The sequence below is a fragment of the Polypterus senegalus genome, chromosome 7 (genome assembly GCF_016835505.1).
Source record: "Polypterus senegalus isolate Bchr_013 chromosome 7, ASM1683550v1, whole genome shotgun sequence".
NCBI classification, from domain to species: domain Eukaryota; kingdom Metazoa; phylum Chordata; class Cladistia; order Polypteriformes; family Polypteridae; genus Polypterus; species Polypterus senegalus.
This window is the reverse complement of record NC_053160.1, coordinates 20,288,866-20,309,574: the sequence shown is the minus strand read 5'-3', so window position 1 is coordinate 20,309,574 and position 20,709 is coordinate 20,288,866. Positions and strand designations below refer to the sequence as shown.

Here is a 20,709-nt window from a genome sequence, read left to right as displayed (position 1 = left end):
TATGAAAGGCACTATATGATAGATAGATAGATAGATAGATAGATAGATAGATAGATAGATAGATAGATAGAACTTTTTTTGTCCCCAGGAAGAAACTTGGCTTTTTACAGAAGCTCTTTAAATATCTCCTTAGAATTGCACTAAACAGATGAATAGGGTAAGCATCTGTCCTACTTCAGAGTAGGATATGAGAAGTAGTTGTAAAACCTTCTAGTCCCTGTCCCGATCCCAGCAAGGAGTAGGAGGCCACATCTGAGAATGAATGATATTGTGATTTTATGGCACCCCAAATGGCAGTTAAGCCCGATAATCAACATGTTTGTTTAAGAATGAATGATACACAACTGTACGATTAGAAGAATCGTCTACCACTGTTGTGGCCATGGGAAGTACCTCGTAAAGTAACAGTTATTGAAGCTAGCCTTTTTCATCTTCTAGTGTTTCCAATCGTCTTCCAATTCGTGTGCCAGGCCGTTGCTCTATCTGTGATCCCCCCTACCCCTTATCTTGTGTGAGGCTCTATTTATTCAATCCCCCAGGAGTCTTCACCTGCCTTCTTGAACTGTCCTGGGCCTGAAGGTGCAAAGCGAATTTCCCAGGGGTTTGTAGAATGCAGAGCTCAGTGAACTTGTGTGACATTTTTGTCATCAATCACCCATCGAGCCACTCCTAAGTTCAGGGTAATATGCTGGCTACTATAGTACAGTCTGCATCCATGACTAGCTACTTGTTGATACTATGAAGTATCAACGCGACTCACATATGCGTGCTCATCCACATTTGCCTCAAAGATCTTTATGTGTGTGCCGATTTGCATAAAAATGAACTCCTGTGGAGTGGTGGGGAAATAAATAAATAAATCTACGTATCACCTCATGTGTCGTATTGACGTATGTTTGGTGCAGAATTTGAGAAATAGTTGGTTTGTGACATATCCAAGTCATTGCTGTTGCAAAGCTGCATTTCCCCCTGAAAAAATAACACACCCAATAGTTTAACTTTGGCATGGCTTCTCTACGCAGATGGATCCATCATGTAATTTTTTATGAATGTTTTCCATCTTTGCTCATTGTTGTCCAGAATTTTCAAAACATTCCACCATTTGTGGGATATGCATGCTGGTCTCTGCTTGAATACCATTTTCAGGCACTCCTAGTGAGTTAGGATAACTCACAAGCTCTACTAAATCTTGGTTGAAGTTAGGAGTAGTCTCCTAAATTAGGAAAACTAATATAATGGTTTTACTCCAATTCTTAATATTAGGACCAAATTTACATCACCCAGAGATTTTTCAGCCACTTAGGACTTTTCTACTTTGAGATGCTTAGTACATACTGGTAGCGGTTATTAAATTCATGGAATGAACAGCAGCCAAATAAGCATTTGAGGTTGTTTATTGTAACAAGGCACTATATAGGTGCTAGACCTGACACAGACTCTCACCGGACGCACGTAAAAAAACAACAAAACTTCTTATTTTTCTTCACCTGTGGGTCACATTTTCCCCGTGACCCCCACAGGCACAACACAGTCCCAAGTACACCCAAAAATACCAACACACAATTCCTCTTTTGCACCACCACTCCTCCTTGAAGCTTCGTCCTCCTCCTCCTGACTCTGGCCTCTTATTCAGGTCCTGGGAGTGTTCCTGGTGGCTCATCACTATTACCTGGAATCACTCCCATGTGCACTGGAGGTCCTCTACAGGGCTCTGCAGCTCCCCCTGGTGGCCCCCAAGGAACCCAACAGGGTTTCACCAAACTCCAGTTCCCGACATGCCTTGCAGAACTCTGTGGTGCCACAGCCATCCAGGAGAGCTGCCCTCTAGTGTCTAGTATTTCCTCATCCCTCTCCCCTAGTCCTTCAACCTTGTTGGTGTCCCGGCCATGTAGCAGCAGTGGCTGTCCTTCACATTATAAATGCAGGTAACTTTCCCTCTTTATAGGTTACTTGCTAATTAGTTAAGATTTCAGGTGTAACCCTTACCCAAAGGGCAATTGGGCAACTTCACTATAAATATTAATTACAACAATGGACAATCTCAAGTCATGAGAGGTTATAATTGAACTGTGCTCTAAAATGAGTACTTTCCTTTGATTCCTTCATCATAGAGTCCTGAAAATAAAGAGACAGAGTAAGATTACTGAGTAGAAATTACACAGAATCTCTAATTACATGACTACATGACGACTTTCCAGCACAGAAGTATTGAGCTCACTCCTTTTGATGACAGCCAGTAAACTGCTGCCTGCATCCATTAGCAGGTTTTACAGATGCAGTAAATTTGGGCCTTTATCATTGGATTCATTCTGCCGGGGTATGTAAAACAAGCAACATTAATCAGACAAGCCTCTCTTCTGTGTGTCAAGTCCAAAATACCTAAATTACTTATTCCTCGTAGTGGTATTAGATGCATTACACTGCCCAGTGAGTGGTTTTTTGGGGAAGAGTTGCAGACTGCTAGGACCAAATCATGACTGTACCCAGCGTGCTGATATTATATAAATGAAGTCTATGACCGAAAATGGCTGGAGAAGTTGTGTGATGTGATGGCACCTTTAACTGAATTTTCCAGAGGTATAATTGATGTGAGATCTCAGGTGCCCTTCTCAAATGTTCACACTTTTTATTCCCTAGGGTGTGATGAACAAAACCATCACGCTAATGGCAGTTCTGTGGGCTAAAGCACTTTGTTAAAGAGAGACCTGTCAGAGGAAAAGGGCTAAATTTGTTGAAGTGAACAGAAATACCATGAATATTCAAATAACAATGGTATGCAGAAGGTTATCTCTGAGCACATCAGATCTTTGAAATGGAAGTCCTATAACAGCAGAAGATCGCACTCGTCAGTTGAAAATAAGTAAAACGATCAGCAAAACTGGAGGCCTGAAGATTGGAATAACGTTACAGAGTTTGATGAACTCATATGCAGATGGTTTGGATAGAATGTGACAAACTACGAATCTTTGGAAGCAATCTAGCTAGTGGTCATAGTAATCAAAAAGAGTTATGTGCAATAAAGTGGAATGACAAAGTCAAAAATATTTGAGCACACTAATTGAAATATACACGGCTATTCAAAATGAAAGAGCAGATTTCAATAATTTATTTCAAACAAACTGTATAAGACAGAAACTTATTCCGCACCTCACTAGTCCTGTGGCCCTTTAGGTTGCATGAACTCAGCATGAGCACCATGTGTAGCATGACAAACATCAAAACGGTAGACCATTTCTAGCCACATATAAGTCAACTGGTCCCTAGATTACTGAATTCACTGCTTCCTCAATTCGATGTCGCAAATCTTGAAGATTAGCAGGCATACGTGGAACAAACACCCTTTCTTTAATATACCCTCCATAGATAAAAATCACAGGGGGTAAGGTCTGGAGACCTGGGAGTTCATAGACAATGAGCAAGATCTTGTTGTCCACCTCTTCCAATCCATCATCCTGGAATGGTGTCGTTCAGGTGACACCGGACCTCCAAGTGGAAATGAGCCGGGGCACCATCTTGCATGAAAATGAAGTCATTTGAATCTTATTGAAGTTGAATTTTTAAACTTTGAACTTCCCTCTATCCAGTGATGTATAGAATGTGTTACCGTCTTATAGAATTTGCTTGAAATACATTTTTGAAATTTCTGCTCTTTCATTTTGAATAGCCATGTATTTAATACTTGGTGGAAACGCTTTTATTTGCAATGACAGCTTCAAGACACTTCCTGTATGAAGAAACTAGTCTCTCATAATGTTCAGGTGGGGTTTTGGCCCATGCCTCTCCACAGACAGTCTTTAAATCCTGAAGATTCAGGGGCCCATTGGTGAGTCTTGATGTCCAGTTCCTTCCACAGATGTCATATGGGGACTAAGTCTGGTGATTGATTGTGCCTTTCCAACACCTTTATTTTATTCCTCTAGAACCAATTGAAAGTCTTCTTTGCAGTGTTTTTAGGATCATTGTCTCATCCTCATGATCCTTGTGGATGGCAACAGATTCTTCTCAAGCATTTGCTCATACATGGCACTGTTCATCTTCTTTTTGATGAAATTGAATCTGCAGGTGCCATGAGAAGAGAATTAACCCCATACCATGACACTCCCACCTCCAAATTTCACTGTAGGAATTTTAGGGTCAAATGGAGAGCAATTTCTCCTCCAATCGTGGCGTGTCATACTATTACTAAAAAGTCTGATGTTTGTACTCTGCCCTTACTACATACTGTATATTCTCCTAGTAATTTACAGGCTTCTCAAGCTGTTGCTTAGCAAGCTCTGAACAAGCTTCAACATGGGTTTTCTTTAGTAATGGAGTCATCTGGGGTGATTGTGCATGAAGACCAGGGTGGTGAATATCATTGCTAATTGTTTCTCTGTGATGATTGTACCTGCTGCTTCCAGATCTTTTCTGGAGCTGTTTTTCAAATAGTCCATGGCTTATGGGATACTCTTCTGACTGCCCAGTTGGAAATCTTGCAAGGAGCTCTTGATGATGGAGTGATATTCTTTCCACTTGCAGGTGCTCATAGGAACATTTAGGAGTTGAGAAATCCATCAGTGGCCAGTGCACAACCATCTTGTCATGAAGGTCTTGAGAGAGCTTGTTGCCTCTACCCATCATGAGATGTTTCTTGCATGACAGCTGGGTAACAAATGATTGTTCATTCACATCCATTGGTGAGTCGAAAAACTATCCTCCCAACATAGACTAACCCAGCTGATTCTTATGCGCACAGGTAGGAGAACTTCTTAGTGGAGTCAACTGCTTTAGTGCTTATTCTGACTGTGTGCTGCACATTTTTTCCCATGTAATTCTTCTTTATTGCACATCACTTTTTAATTGATTAGAATTTTATGATTTCTTTGGCTGTGCCTTTTAATTAATTTTTATACCGATGTCTGACCTAAATTTAACGTGCATACCCTCACTGAAAATATGTTTAATGAGAGAAATGTTGCTGTCTTGAGTACTTATTTCTCCTGCTGTGTGTATAATGTCCATAGCTGTGGTGTCTTTCCCATGTGCTCTGTTGGTGGCACCACAAGAGGCGGGGCCACCCTGACATCAACACTCCTGAGACTTCCCTCTGGCTGTTTCAACCAGGAAGAAAAGGAACCCGGATATGGCACATTGTGTTTGGAAGAGCTTCTTGTGAATATTTGCTTAATTCATTTAGATTTCCTAATTAAAGTAAAGCCTCAATTATCCATCGGGGATCGGGAGTGAAGCCATGATGGACAAGAGAAAAAAAAGGTAAGTGAACAGATATACTGTACAGTAGATTAGTTAGGCAAATCGTCATATTTATTTATGAAACAAAACTATATTAACAAAATATAATATAGTATTAATGAAATTAATACATAAAATATTGTAAAGACCAACGTAATAAGCAAGTATAACTCATTGGTACTGGAGTTTTTTACGTATTACTTGGAATCTTCGTTCTTTAACAAACGGTGCCTGGTCTTATACTCCATTAAATGGGTTATCGGCACACACCTACAAAACAATAAAAGAAAACTTTCCCTACCAATCAGTTTTTCACCTGCCACTCATGTTCTGTCTTTCTGTATACAGCAAACACTCCTGCTTATTGTCTCTACTCCCTACTCAAAACTTCCTTCCACTGCCCTTTGTTTTTTCTCCGAACTTCTCCTGTCACTCATCTCCTGAGAGGCATGCCCACCCTCTACGGAACAGAAGCCCTTCACCCAGTCCCATCACTTACAGCTTTCATTCCACTCTTTCTGCTCCTGCATACCGCGTCACAAGCTGCCTGCATGTCACAATATATTAATAAAACACTCAAAATTACAATACAAAATAACATTAACAGTAATACTGTTATATGAATATGAAGTCTATGACCAAAAATTGCGGGAGAAGTTGTGTAGTGATGGGGCTTTTAACTGAATTTTCCTGAGGTATGACTGATGTGAGATCTCAGGCGCCCATCTCTAATTATCGCACACTTTATGCTCAAGAGTTTACAGAGAAGGGTGTGATAAACAAAACCATCCAGTTAACAGCAGGGCTGTGGCCTTAAGCACAAAGAGAGACAATGCAGAGGAAAGTGGCTAGAGTTGTTGAAGCTACCAGAAATACCATAAATATTCAAATGACAATGGTGTGTCTCCTGACTCCCTACTCCAAACCTCCTTCTGATGCACCTTCCTTTTTCTCCTTACTTCTCCTGTCACTCATCCCCTGAGAGACCTGTCCACCCCTCACAGAACAGTAGCCCTTCACTCAGTCCCATCACTTACAGCATTGCACTCTTTCTGCTGCCCCACAGCCCATCAACAGCTGCCTTAAATGTCACAATATATTAGCAACACATAACAGAATTTAAAAAGAAAATTATAGTACAGAGGTGTGTTGTTGGGCTTTATCCGGAAGTGAGGTCAGGTGTCATATTGGCTGAGAGGTCTGTGCAGGAACCGGAAGTGGAATTAAGGAGTCTTTTCTTCTGTTGATCTATAGAGGAAGGGAAAAAGGGCATTAGGGTGCACTGCCAACCCTGGGTCTGGTGTAACCACACATTTAGTCAAGCCCATCGACTGCATGTGTGACACTGTCTGTTCTTGACTATCTATTATATAGTGCTTTTCCTATCTATCTATCTATCTATCTGTCATATAGTGCCTTTCCTATATATCTATCTATCCCTTATATAGTGCATATCTATCTATCTATCTAGTATATAGTGCCTTTCACATCTATCTATCTATCTATCTGTTATATAGTGCATATCTATCTATCTATCTATCTGTTATATAGTGCATATCTATCTATCTAGTATATAGTGCCTTTCACATCTATCTAGCATATAGTGCCTTTCACATCTATCTAGCATATAGTGCCTTTCACATCTATCTATCTATCTATCTATTAAATAGTGCTTTTCATATCCATCTATCTATCTACCGTGCTATTGTTAAACCACTGCATACAACCTTGTGTTTGATGTTTCAAAACCCAAAGACGGTGTTAACACTTGTAGCAGTCAGAAGCCGCTAAGATTCACACCGTCGTGGAAGACGGTGATTTATTTATTTTATATGAGGATTACCAGGGACAACCCCAGCCTTGGCACGACACACACCCACACACTACAGAGACAAAGAAAACGCACTGGGAACTTAAACGAAAAAAAAGTATAATGAAATTAAATTAACTCAATGAAAACAATAATACAACCCCTGATCCCTTCGGCGATATTACAATTAACAGAAACACGACAAACACGCAGTAAAGTCCATGTATGAAATGATCAGCGGTGAAGTTATGTCCAGTGGTTTGAATGAAGCGAGGGAAATGGAAACACACAGTCCTACCGGTAGTTGCTGAAGTAAGTTGACAGATGAATGGTTCAGGAGCGCTCTTTCTTCCGTGAAAGCCAATGAATCCAGACAACGTCCTCAGTAACAGTAAACAGGTAGGCGAATGATTCCAGACCCCAACAAACAACACAATCCAGGACACGAAGATGTAAAGCAGACAACGACAGGCAGTTCAACAGTTATAACAAGCACCAAACAAACAAGAACAAAACGTTTTCCCTCTTCGTCCCCAGCCCTCCTTTTGAACCCCTCTGGCCACCTTTGCCCCCAACAGCCCTGCAAGGACTGCTGGGAGATGCAGTTCTAACCAATGGTAGCACTGCTACACACTGCAACTCCATTCATTCCCATTTTCACACTCATGTGACACAAATCTGGTATCTATGGAGAGGTGTGATTAATGAAAGAGATAAGGAATCACATTTTTCAGATTTGAGTGACTTTTCTGTGTGCAGACCCTTCCTTGTCATCATGAATTTATGAATTCCAAATAGAACAGCTGCAGACCCCCAGAGCCCTGCGGAGATTGATCCTTTACATTATACTGTATGTCAGTGATGTTCAGCAGAGCTCCTGAATCCAACAGAGTGCCCATGGACAATACCAAGAGGTCAATCACGTAACGCCCCAACATCACGTAACACCTGTAGTGTCAGTCATGAAATGCCCAAGGAATGCCCTGATTACGCTGTGGTTAGGATTAGGGTTGTGGGAGCATTATCTGACTTAAGTCAAGTAAACCAAACGACAAAAATGTGCTGTCCAGTTGGCTGCCCAGTGGAGCTGCTGAATTGCTGAGCTGTGGAGGTCTGCAGCTGGACCCTTCTCGTTTAGTGACTGACGTTGTGGCCATTCTATGATCTTGTGGGTGTCAGGTGACCTACGTCATGCCTATTGCAGGCTGCACTTTAGAACCTACTCCCTTAAATCGCGGAGCTGCGGTGGTCTGCAGTTGGTTGTATCTCACTAATTCGCTGACTTACTGCCCTGAAACAGCTGGAGAAGAACATCAGCGAACACCTGTCTGACAGGTTTTTTACATTTTGCACATGTGGGGTGGGACACAATCAAGTCAGGCAATCTGTATTCACATCAGATTTGGACCAGTTGCAAAGGTAATTTGAGCAGACAAAAAATATATAAATGAAAATCAGTTTCAAGACAAAAATCAGGATGGAGTCACTTTTAGCTGCAGTGCGAACTTGGCCATGCAGAACTTCCAATTTTTCAGACATTGTCAGTTTTATGCTCAACAAGAGACCCAAAAATGTTAAATGTGCGAAGACGCTAAATATGGGAACATTATGTCTGGGTTCCATTGTAAATGTTTTTTTTCTGGGAGTGGTCCCCATCTCCACGAATTGTGTGCCGTTCCAGTGGGTTCACCTTCATAGGCACCTCTGACAATGCAGTTAAAGGGACTTGTCGTGAAGAGCAAGTAAGCGCAATTTTTCTCCCAGAATCCCGTCTCCTGTCTTTTCTTCATCAGTACGTCAATTACGTGCGATCACCAGAAATGTTCTGTACTGTAAAACTTTATACGAATAATACCATGCACGTAATAGGGGGGTGGCGGGGGAGGTGGGGAGATTGGTGGCACGGCGAGCCATTGTGTCCTCCTCCCTGTCACATTCCGCTATTTCGAAATCGAAAGCAAATTGGTGGTACGCGTGACAGAAGGTCGGCAAGATGGATAGCTCGCAGGTAAGACGCCCCTCTACGACTGTACGACCATCACATGTAAAATTTGAACGTAGATATGCATTTCAAACACAAAGTTTATATTTTAGAAGATGTCGGTTTATTTGATTACAGGTATTTTTAAGTGACTTATTTCCGTGTTGTAACAGTAATGTCGGGTCAGCCGCGTACTTCGGCCTCTTGGCATTGTGTGAACTTCCTCAGGGTGACGATACAGGCTTCTTACATGATATCCATACTTTAAAATATGTAACAATGAAAGACTACAGGATATAATGAATGGGGTGGTGGTTGTCTAATTAACAAAGTCCTGGTGCGATGCTTGAGTTTAAAAGCCCATAACGAATGTGTTCGAGTCCGTACGTCGCCACAGTCTACTTATAAAGGCAGATCAGTATTCGTGATAATAATAGTGCTATTTAAAATGCGACAGCCGTTTACAGTCAATGTTTGACTACAGTTTATTAACATGGCATTCTGAAGCACATACGCACAAAAGTTCCAGGGCAGTATAATACGGTTAAGGTTAAGGTGACCGGTGACGTGCCTGATGTACCTGAGAAGCCGACTGATTTACACCAGGCTGACGTTAGCTACTTATTCGCAGTTCGTTATTTGTTTCCAGCCAGCTCCTTATTCATGAGAATGGTGCTATATATAAAATATTTTATTATTATTATTATTATTATTATTATTATTATTATTATTATATATATATATATATAATATAATAATAATTACACAGCTTGTGCAGACCAATTACTTATTCAACATTGGCATGGTGTTAAATATGCCAGTTCATTGGACTCAAGTACCCACTTTGGGCTGGGTAAAACTCAATTGCATCTTAACAGAGGCTTTTGTCTTTCCTAAGAACTCTGGAAATTAAGGTGGCATGATGCCATTTAACCATTTATGGTGCCCTTCAAACACCACAGTAAATCCCATTCATTAGATATGGGAGTGTGCCAGCTTTGCCAGCCCATTTGACTCAGGTGTCCACCTTGGGCTGTGTAAAGCTCAACTGTATCTTGACAGGGGCATCCATCTTTCCTTAGAACTGAGAAAATGAGGGTTGTCATTTAATGTCATTTAACCCTTTACAATGCCAGTTAAATATCACAGTAAATCCTTTTCATTAGATATGGGAGTGTGCCAACTTTGCCAACCCATTTGACCCAGTTATCCACAATGGGGTGGGTAAAACGCAACTGTAATTTAACAATGGACATCTGTCTGTTCTTGAAACTATGACAATTGGGGTGTCCCAATGCCATTTAACCCTTTACAATACTCACTAAACATCATAGTACATTTTGTTCATTAGATATGTCAGTGTGCCAAATTTGCCAACCCATTTGACACAGGTGCCCACGTTAGGATGGGCAAATCTCAACTACATCTTAACAAAAGATTCTGTCTTTCCTCAAAGCTGTGAATGTTAGGGAGGCATGATACCATTTAACCCTTTATAGTGCCCTTTAAACATCACAGTAAACCTCATTCAGTAGATATGGAAGTGTGCCACATTTGCCAGTCTATTAGACTCAGTTACCAGTTGGGCTGAGCAAAACTCAACTGCAGTTTAACCATGCAAGCTGATTCTTTTTGAATTTATGAAAATTAGGGTTACCTACAGTATTCAACCCTGTATATTGCCCATTAAACACTACAGTCCCATTCATTAGATGTGGATGTGTGCCAACTTTGCCTAACAATTTGACCCATGGAACCATGTTAGTCAGAGAAAAACTCAAGTGTAATTTTAAAAAGGCAGCTGTCTTTTCTTGAAACTAGACCAATTGGGGTGGTCCAATGCCATTTAACCCTTAACAATGTTCATTGAACATTGCAGGAAATCCACAGTTGCATTGTGGTGCAGAGCAGTCTATTAGCCATTGAGAGTGCTGTCTGTTGCAACGGTTCTGCCATTGTCCAGCCTGATAACGGTCACGGGACATTGTATCTTTAATTGCTGGTACAACAAATAGTTCTGAGCAGGCATCAGCCACAGTGCTGCTGTTGTAAAAAGAATAGAGATAAATGCTATCAACTCAGAGAAGGAGGGACAAGTTCGTTGTACCACGTGAAGACCACTGAGAGAATAAAACTGAATAATAGTTTGCTAACTTTTACAAGAAGGCAAAATTTACATCAGGTGTTACACACTCAAATCAAATATATGTTTTATTATGTTGTATAAATAAAAATAATAGCAGCTCACTCCTCAAAACACAGAGCACCCGGGCTCGAACCTGGGACCTTTGGGTTACAAGGCAGAAGTTCTTACCTCTGCACCATTCAATAATATGTATTAACAGTCTGTCGATTGACATTTGAGCTTGGGTTTTTAACTCGTTGACAGCCACATATAAATTGAATGCTTTTTTATCCTTTGGTTATATTCTTCAGTAAAAAGTGCATGTGTTTATTTGATATTTGGACTAAAGTCTTCACGTCATTAATAGTATAACATGGAAAAAGTCTCTGCTTTAGGTAAGTGTTCAGCATTTCTTGCATTTCTCGCATTTCCTGTCATCCTACACTTACCCAGATCTTTGTAGACATGGAACACACTTGAAATGCATGTATTCCAAATATCGATATACTATATTATTTACCCTATACAACTCCAGGAACCCCACACGCAGATACCTTGAGCTGGGAGAACTTTTAGCCCGAGTTAAGCTCCGTCAAGGCAGGGGATGGGACAGCAGGCTGCTTGTGCTGATTGACACATTTACAACACAAAAGATGCTGATGGAGAAGTGCGAAGGGATTTAAGGTGGCCCGGGATTACACGTTTTTTCGTAGGCTTCAGGGATTCCAGTGTTATAGAATTTTGCAAACCTTTCTGAAAACCCATTTTAATTTTGTCATTATGGGTTACTGAGTACACATTAAAGGACGACCCAGTCAGATTTATCCATTTAAAATTACATCTACAACACAGTAAAGTGTGCCGAAAGGCAAGGGGCCTGAATACTTTTTCAATCCACCTTATGTTGGAAAGTAAAATAGGATAAAGTGATTTGCTGTGCTCATAGTGTATGCATTCCCTAAGAGACAATCAGACAATCAAGCATATGGTGATGACAGGTGGTCCAAATAGTTAAACCCCTGTAATAACTAACTGTGAATTGGACTAAGGTCACCTTTAGTATTGCCAGGTCCATGGCAATAGTTGGGCTATTTCTGATCTGTTGTCCACTGGAAAAAGCAAGCTTTCGTGGGTTGTGTTTTTTAGGCTACTTTTTTTAAAAGCAATGCAGTATTTTGGGCTATTTTTGGCCCCCGTATTTTGACCATTTTTGTCTTCCCTTCCACTGCTGTTTGCACATGTATATGTTCTTTACCAGGGGGACCCAAACAATGCCCTTTGTGTGACAGTATATACCCTTTCTATCACTCTGGAATATCTCTGAGGTGACCACCCCCCAGCCTGGACTTTGTTGGTATGTACTGCAAGAAAGAACACAGATAGCTGTAAGGAGTTGGGGTATCCATAGGCAGACCCTTTATAAATCAAAGAAAATGAGAGTTATGAATACATTAAAAGAAAAGAAAAATGTCATTGCAGACACGAGACTCCAAACAGACTACTCAATACGGTGGCGCTCCCGTTGATAAGGACTTCTGGCCATAAGAGGGGAGTCCAGGCAGGCAGACACCGGAAGTGACGTCAAGGGTGTTAAGGCCGTCAATCTTCCAGTCTCCTCAGAGAGGAAGAAATAAAGTCTTAATCAACAGCGCCTTCTTTTTTTTTTTTTTTTATTTATTAATTTTATTACAATCAATACATAGCAATCAAGTTTTACAAAAAAAAGAATTATGCTAAGAACAGATCGATCCCCACCCTTGAGAGAGAGAGCAAGCCAAAGGTGTAAAATTTAAGGCTTTAAAAATACCTAAATCAACAAATTCTCTGTGCTTTATAAATCATTTCAAAATATTACTGATTAGATCCTGCCATGTTTTGAAAAAGTCTGCACAGATCCTCTAACTGAGTATTTGATTTTTTCCAATTTTAAATAATATAACACATCAGTTTCCCACTGACTTAAAGAGGAGAGTTTGGGTTCTTCCAGTTTATCAGAATAAGTCTGCGTGCCAACAGTGTAGTGAATGCAATCACAATTTGTTTGTCTTTCTCCACTTTAAGACCCTCTGGAAGAACCCCAAACACAGCTGTTAATGGGTTAGGAGGGATTGTGAGTCCAAGACTGTCTGAGAGGTAATTAAAAATTTTTGTCCAGAATAATGTTAATTTGGTGCAGGCCCAGAACATGTGACCTAGTGAGGCTGGGGCTTGGTTGCAACGCTCGCAGGTTGGATCATGCCCTGGAAACATTTTGAGAGTTTTAGTCGAGACAGATGTGCTCGATATATAATTTTGAGTTGTATAATTGTATGCTTTGCATATGGAGCTTGAGTGAATTCTCTGCATTGCTACTTTCCACTCCTTTTCTGATATATTAATTGAGAGGTCATTTTCCCAGTGTCCTCTTGGATCTTTGAAAGGAAGGGATTGTAAAAGGATTTTATATATTGTAGAGATGGAGTCTAACTCCTTGAAATTGAGCAATAATTTTTCCAGCGTGGATGAGGGTGCAAGATGAGGAAAATCTGGAAGGTTCTGTTTAACAAAGTTCCTGATTTGAAGATAGTGAAAGAAATTTGTAGCTGGAATGTTAAATTTGGAATGTAATTGTTCATAGGATGCAAAGACGTTGTCTATATAAAGATCTCTAAGCAAGTTAATTCCAAATTTTTCCAGATATTAAAACTGCATATGTTTGTGAGGGTTGAAAGAGGTGGTTCTTTTGCAGGTGCCACAGAAAGAAGCTTCTCCGCCTTAAAATGCTTTCTACATTGGTTCCAGATTCTAAGTGAGTGGAGCACAATTGGGTTATTAGTGTATTGCCGATAACGTGTGTTTATTGGAGCACAAAGCAAGGAATACAAAGAAGTACTGCAGGATTTTACTTCTATTGCGGTCCATGCCTGTGTATGTTCTTCTATTTGTGTCCAGGTTCTTATCGACTGTATATTTGCGCCAGTAATAAAACTGGAAGTTAGGTAGAGCCATGCCACCTTCTGCCTTTTGTCTTTGTAGGGTCGCTCTTTTGATGCGTGGATGTTTAGAATTCCAAATAAATGAGGTTATTGTTGAATCTAATTGCTTAAAGAACGATTTATTAATGTATATTGGTATGTTTTGAAATAAAAAGGAGCTTAGGAAGAATATTCATCTTAACAGTGTTAATTCTTCCAGCTAGTGTGAGATGAAGGGTTGACCATCTATGCAAGTCTTGTTTAATTTTTTCCATGCAGACACTAAATTTTGTTGATAAAGAGCTTTATGTTTACTTGTGATGTTTACCCCGAGGTATTTAAACTGTTCTGCAATGATAAAAGGAAGGGTGTCTAATCTAATATTATATGCTTGCGAATTCACCGGAAAGAGTACACTTTTATTCAGATTAATTCTGAGACCAGAGAGCTTTTGAAATTCTGTGAGTGCTGCTAAGACTGCAGGCACAGAATTTTCTGGGTCCGATATATACAGTACCATGTCATCTGCATATAATGAGATTTTCTGTTCCAGTCCTTCTCTGCTAATCCCCTTTATCTGATCAGTATTTCGACAATGTATTGCCAGTGGTTCAATGGCAATTGCAAACAGCAGTGGTGACAAAGGGCATCCTTGTCTTGTGCCACGCTCTAGTTTAAAGTAGTCTGAGCAAATGTTATTGATGCAAACTGAAGCTTCTGGGTTAGTATACAGTAATTTAATCCATGCACAAATGTTCGGGCCAAACCCAAACTTCTCCAAAATAGTAAAAAGGTATTTCCATTCAATCATGTCGAATGCTTTTTCTGCATCCAATGATAATAATATTTCTGGGGTGTTTGATTTAGTTGGTGAGTATATTACATTAAACAGGCGTCAAGATTTGAAGATAAGTGTCGGCCCCTAATAAATCCAGTTTGGTCTTGTGATATTACTGAGGGAGCACTTTCTCCATCCTTCTAGCTATGATTTTAGAGAGTATTTTAACGTCGTTATTCAGAAGTGAAATTGGTCTGTATGATGCACATTGTAATAAGTCCTTATTTTGTTTTGGAAAGACAGTGATTAGTGCTTGGCGAAAGGTTTGTGGAAGAGATTGGTTATCTCTGGCTTCTGTAAATGTTGCTAATAGGAGGGAGCTAGCTGAGCGGAGAATTTCTTGTAAAACTCTGCAGGGTAGCCATCAGGGCCTGCTGCTTTTCCACCTTGGAGTGACTTTATAGCATCCAGTAATTCTGATAATGACAGAGGTTTATCGAGTTCCTCCACACTAAAAGCGCCAATTTGTGGTATCTGTAATTTATCCAGAAATGCATTAGATTGTATATTGTCTTCTTTAAACTCAGTAGTATATAGGGATTTATAGTAGTCTCTAAAAGTGTACATTATATTTTTGTGTTCGATGATTTTATCTCCATTCGTGTTAGTAATTACCGAGATTGCGCTATGCATCTTGCTTGTGAATTTGTTGCGCTAAAAGCTTATTAGCTTTCTCCATGTTCATAATAATGATGTCTGGATTTGTAAATTAGTTGTTCGGTTTCTTTAGTTGTCAAGAGGTTTAATTCTGAATGTAGAGCCTGCCTCCTCTTATGTAGAGTCTCGCTTGGTAGTCTGGCATGTTCTTCATCTATTTTAGTAATTTCGCTTTTATCTCTGCTACTTTCTTCGCTCGGATTTATTTCTGTGGGAAAGATATGAGATAATCTGTCCTCTTAAGAAGGCCTTAAGAGTTTCCCAGAGTATTCCTGCAGAGATCTCAGGGGATGTATTTGTCTCTAGAAAGAATTCGATTTGTTTGGATATAAATTCAGTACAATTCTCAGCTAATAGAAGCGGATTGAGACGCCATCTCTGGGGTGAGTGTATGGGGCTTAGTAATTTCAGCTCCAAGATCATCGGAGCATGGTCTGAAATAACAATAGCATCGTATTTACAAGATTTAATCTTAGGCAAGAAGTTATTATCTATAAAGAAGTAATCAATCCTTGAGTAGCAATGATGTACTGGTGAGTAGAAAGAATATGTTCTTGAATTTGGGTTTAAAAACCTCCAGGGATCTGATAAGTTGTGATCAGTTATAAACTTTGTAATTATCTTTGCGGTGTTAGTTGCCGCTCCCCCCTGTGGAGGAAGTCTTATCTAAAAGTGGATTTAGAACACAATTAAAGTCCCCAGCCATTATAAGTTTATGAGTGTTCAGATTGGGAATGGATGCAAATAAATTTTGTATAAATTCCTTATCATCAACATTAGGTGCATAAACATTTATCAAAATCATTTTACAGTTAGATAAGTCTCCCATGACCATCACATATCTCCCTTCAGGATCCAATACTACATCTGATGCTACAAATGGTACTGTTCTATGTATGAGAATTCCCACCCCTCTAGTTTTCTTTGTAAAACTAGAATGGAACATTTGGCCAGTCCAGTCTTTTTGCAGCCGGAACTGATCCTTACTTAGTAAGTGGGTTTCCTGTAAAAATACTATTTTAGCATTTAGACCTGTTAGGTGAGAAAGTACTTTCTTTCTCTTTAATTCGTGATTCAGGCCTTTAACATTCCAGCTTACGGTTAACTGTCCCATCATGGAGACACTGATTCTAAGTTTTTGGTGTCATATTATAGTCTTAACTGGAAGTGAAATAGTTTAGGTCTTAATTTCCTATTCCCCAAGAGTTGTTGCCATGCAGCTTATTATTACGCTGATAGTTATAATTATAAAGATTGAGATGATAGATTAGATATAGATCAAGCCTGCTCTCTTTCTCTTCCCCTTAACCCCCACCCTCCCTTTTTGCCTCCCCAGGTGAGGCTAAAACCCACTTCACGCAGTCCCAGTCCTCTGACATACCCAGAGACAGAGAACGCCCAAAGCACATCAAGCCCCCATGCAGTGGCGCTTTAAGGTTAAAAGATAGAGATATCTGTTACCAATATAGTCTTTAAAAGAGGAAAAAGAAAAAAAAGAAAAGAATTTTGCACTTAATATATATATATATATATATATATATATATATATACACATATACATATATATATATATACATACACATACACATACATATAATCTTCATCAATTTTAGTGCATTAAGATGATATCCCCAGATAATAAACCCAGGTGATGGTGTTAAAGATGTGTCCAAAACAAGCATAACAAGTCTTAATGCAGTAATAGCAATAACAGCAAACCAAGGGTATGATATTGAACAGTCTCATTTAGGGTACACATGAAATAATTAGAAAAGAAAAAAGAGGAGGAAAACGTAATTAAGCACAATAAAACATAAACATTTAGCCTAGTAATACTAAGTAATGATAAGTAATAAGTAAGTAATAATAATATAAGAATATGAGAATATATGCTGATAAAAAAAACCCGTATTTTAAAACAAATAGATCAGACAGTAGATTATTAATCCTAGCTTTATCATTTACCGCCATGACTCACAATTATGTATCAGAATAGTCCCGGGATCAGCTTTCTTAACTCATTTTCTGCCTCCTCCTTGCTAGCGAAAACATAGAAATGACCCTGCCATTCCACTTTCAGTTTTGCCGGATACAGGAGGCCGATTTGACATTGGCTTGCCGTAGCCGCTGTTTAATATTATAGAAGGCGCGCTTGATAGCTGTTGCTGGAGAGAAGTCAGGGAAGACGCGAATGTGGCAATCTTCATATATAATATCTTCCTTTTTTCCTGAGGAGTTCCATCACCTCTAACTTAAATGATAATCGCTCAAAACGAACTATAAAAGATCTTGGTCGGGTCTGACGGTGTTTGATCCAGACGCTGTAAGCCGCTGCTATCTCAGATTCTGCTTTAAAGTCGCCCCGATTATTTTAGAAAAAGTTCAGTTGCGAATTTCACGGGTTTAAACTTTCGATTCTCCGCAGGCCTTCAATTCTGACATTATACCTTCTATTCCCATCTTCTAAAGCAGCCAGTCTGTCTCCAAGTTTTTCTCCGAGTTTTTTACATTCCGAACTGGCATTTACTGCTCTTTCCTCGGCACAACAGCCTTCTTATGTTCATTATGTGATCCTTTAAGCTGCCCCCATTGTTCACGCATGTGACAGTCACCTCTCTCTGACACTGCAACACACTTTCTGGCGTGCCATTTTGTCTGCCTCAGGTATTGGGCTACTTTTTTGGGTAAATCTTCTATTTTTAACCTTTTATTGGGCCATAAATTGTTTTAGGGATCTGGCAACCGTGGCCACCTTCTACTTGGCTTTGACTGCGTTTGCTGTTTACGGTCAATTCCCCATCTGATTGCTAGTTTGTATATATTACTAGCTAATACCCACGGCATCGCTTCCGAAGATCTCTTTTAATAAATCTACTCTCTATATAAAATCCTAAGTCTAAAAGTGCAACGATTTTATGTCACGTTTTTATGTCACATTTTTTGTCACTCTTTAAATTGGGCTTATTTTAAAACCTACATATATATGTTTGGTATCATTCTTTTCAGAATTTATCGAATTTCAATGTGATGTTGTTAGATTTTCAGATTCTTATTCCGTTTTTAAATTATAAACTAAAAAATGTCAAGAACTCAGTCCTGCGAGACGAGAGTTTGTGCCAAGAGATTTAACCAGGCCCTGGCCCAGAAATAAAAGACAAAGAGTAGAACAGCTGCTGCACAGGTGTTTAAATGTTCGAAGCGCTGTGCGAGATACAGATCACTTGGAATGGCAGCAGCAGCAAGCCAGCAGCTGATCGAGCAAAGAGGAGGTAAAAAAATATAAATATATATATATATATATACAGTATATATATACTAGCAAAATAACAAGCGCTTCGCAGTGGAGAAGTAGTGTGTTAAAGAAGTATTGAAAAAGAAAAGGAAACATTTTAATAATAACGTAACATGATTGACATTGTCATGAGTGTTGCTGTCATATATATATATATATATATATATACATATATATACACACACACAAACATATATATACATATACACACATATATTTATTATATATACATATACATCCACATATATATGCATATACATATGTACATATATGTGTGTGTGTGTATATATATATATATACATACACACACATATATATGCATATACATATGTACATATACAGTGGGATGCAAAAGTTTGGGCAACCTTGTTAATAGTCATTATTTTTCGTTGGTTGTTACGATAAAAATGTCAGTTAAATATATCATATAGGAGACACACACAGTGATATTTGAGAAGTGAAATGAAGTTTATTGGATTTACAGAAAGTGTGCAATAATTGTTCAAACAAAATCAGGCAGGTGCATAAATTTGGGCACCGTTGTCATTTTATTGATTCCAAAACTTTTAGAACTAATTATTGGAACTCAAATTGGCTTGGTAAGCTCAGTGACCCCTGACCTACATACACACATGAATCCTATAATGAGAAAGAGTATTTAAGGGGCCAATTGTAAGTTTCCCTCCTCCTTTAATTTTCTCTGAAGAGTAGCAACATGGGGGTCACAAAACAACTCTCAAGTGACCTGAAGACAAAGATTGTTCACCATCATGGTTTAGGGGAAGGATACAGAAAGCTGTCCCAGAGATTTAAGCTGTCTGTTTCCACAGTTAGGAACATATTGAGGAAATGGAAGACCACAGGCTCAGTTCAAGCTAAGGTTCAAGTGGCAGACCAAGAAAGATTTCGGATAGACAGAAGCTTAATTTAATGGTGAGAACAGTCAGAGTCAACCCACAGACCAGCACCAAAGACCTACAACATCATCTTGCAGCAGATGGAGTCACTGGGCATCGCTCAACCATTCGGTGCACTTGACACAAGGAGATGCTGTATGCGAGAGTGATGCAGAGGAAGCACAAACAGGGCCGCTTGAGGTCTGCTCAAGCACATTTGGACAAGCCAGCTTCATTTTGGAACAAGGTGCTGTGGACTGATGAAACTAAAATTGAGTTATTTGGGCATAACAAGGGCGTTATGCATGGAGGAAAAGAACACAGCATTCCAAGAAAAACACCTGCTACCTACAGTAAAATATGGTGGTGGTTCCATCATGCTGTGGGGCTGTGTGGCCAGTGCAGGGACTGGGAATCTTGTCAAAGTTGAGGGACGATGGATTCCACTCAGTATCAGCAGATTCTGGAGACCAATGTCCAGGAATCAGTGACAAAGCTGAAGCTGTGCCGGGCTGGATCTTTCAACAAGACAACGACCAAACACTGCTCAAAATCCACTAAGGCATTCATGCAGAGGAACAAGTACACCGTTCTGGAATGGCCATCTCAGTCCCCAGACCTGAATATAATTGAAAATCTGTGGTGTGAGTTAAAGAGAGCTGTCCATGCTCGGAAGCCATCAAACCTGAATGAACTAGAGATGTTTTGTAAAGAGGAATGGTCCAAAATACCTTCAACCACAATCCAGACTCTCATTGGAACCTACAGGAAGCGTTTAGAGGCTGTAATTTCTGCAAAAGGCGGATCTACTAAATATTGATTTCATTTCTTTTTGTGGTGCCCAAATTTATGCACCTGCCTGATTTTGTTTGAACAATTATTGCACACTTTCTGTAAATCCAATAAACTTCATTTCACTTCTCA

At 39.6% G+C, this 20,709-nt stretch overlaps 1 protein-coding gene across 1 annotated transcript in view; it reads left to right on the top strand.

The window, feature by feature from the left end:
* Positions 1–8,998: 8,998 nt before the first annotated feature.
* Positions 8,999–20,709, top strand: part of LOC120532382 (baculoviral IAP repeat-containing protein 1-like) — an 85,282-nt gene continuing 73,571 nt past the window's right edge. The window contains 1 exon segment of the mRNA XM_039758323.1: positions 8,999–9,050. Coding sequence (XP_039614257.1) covers positions 9,036–9,050 — 15 coding nt within the window. The 5' untranslated portion in view covers positions 8,999–9,035.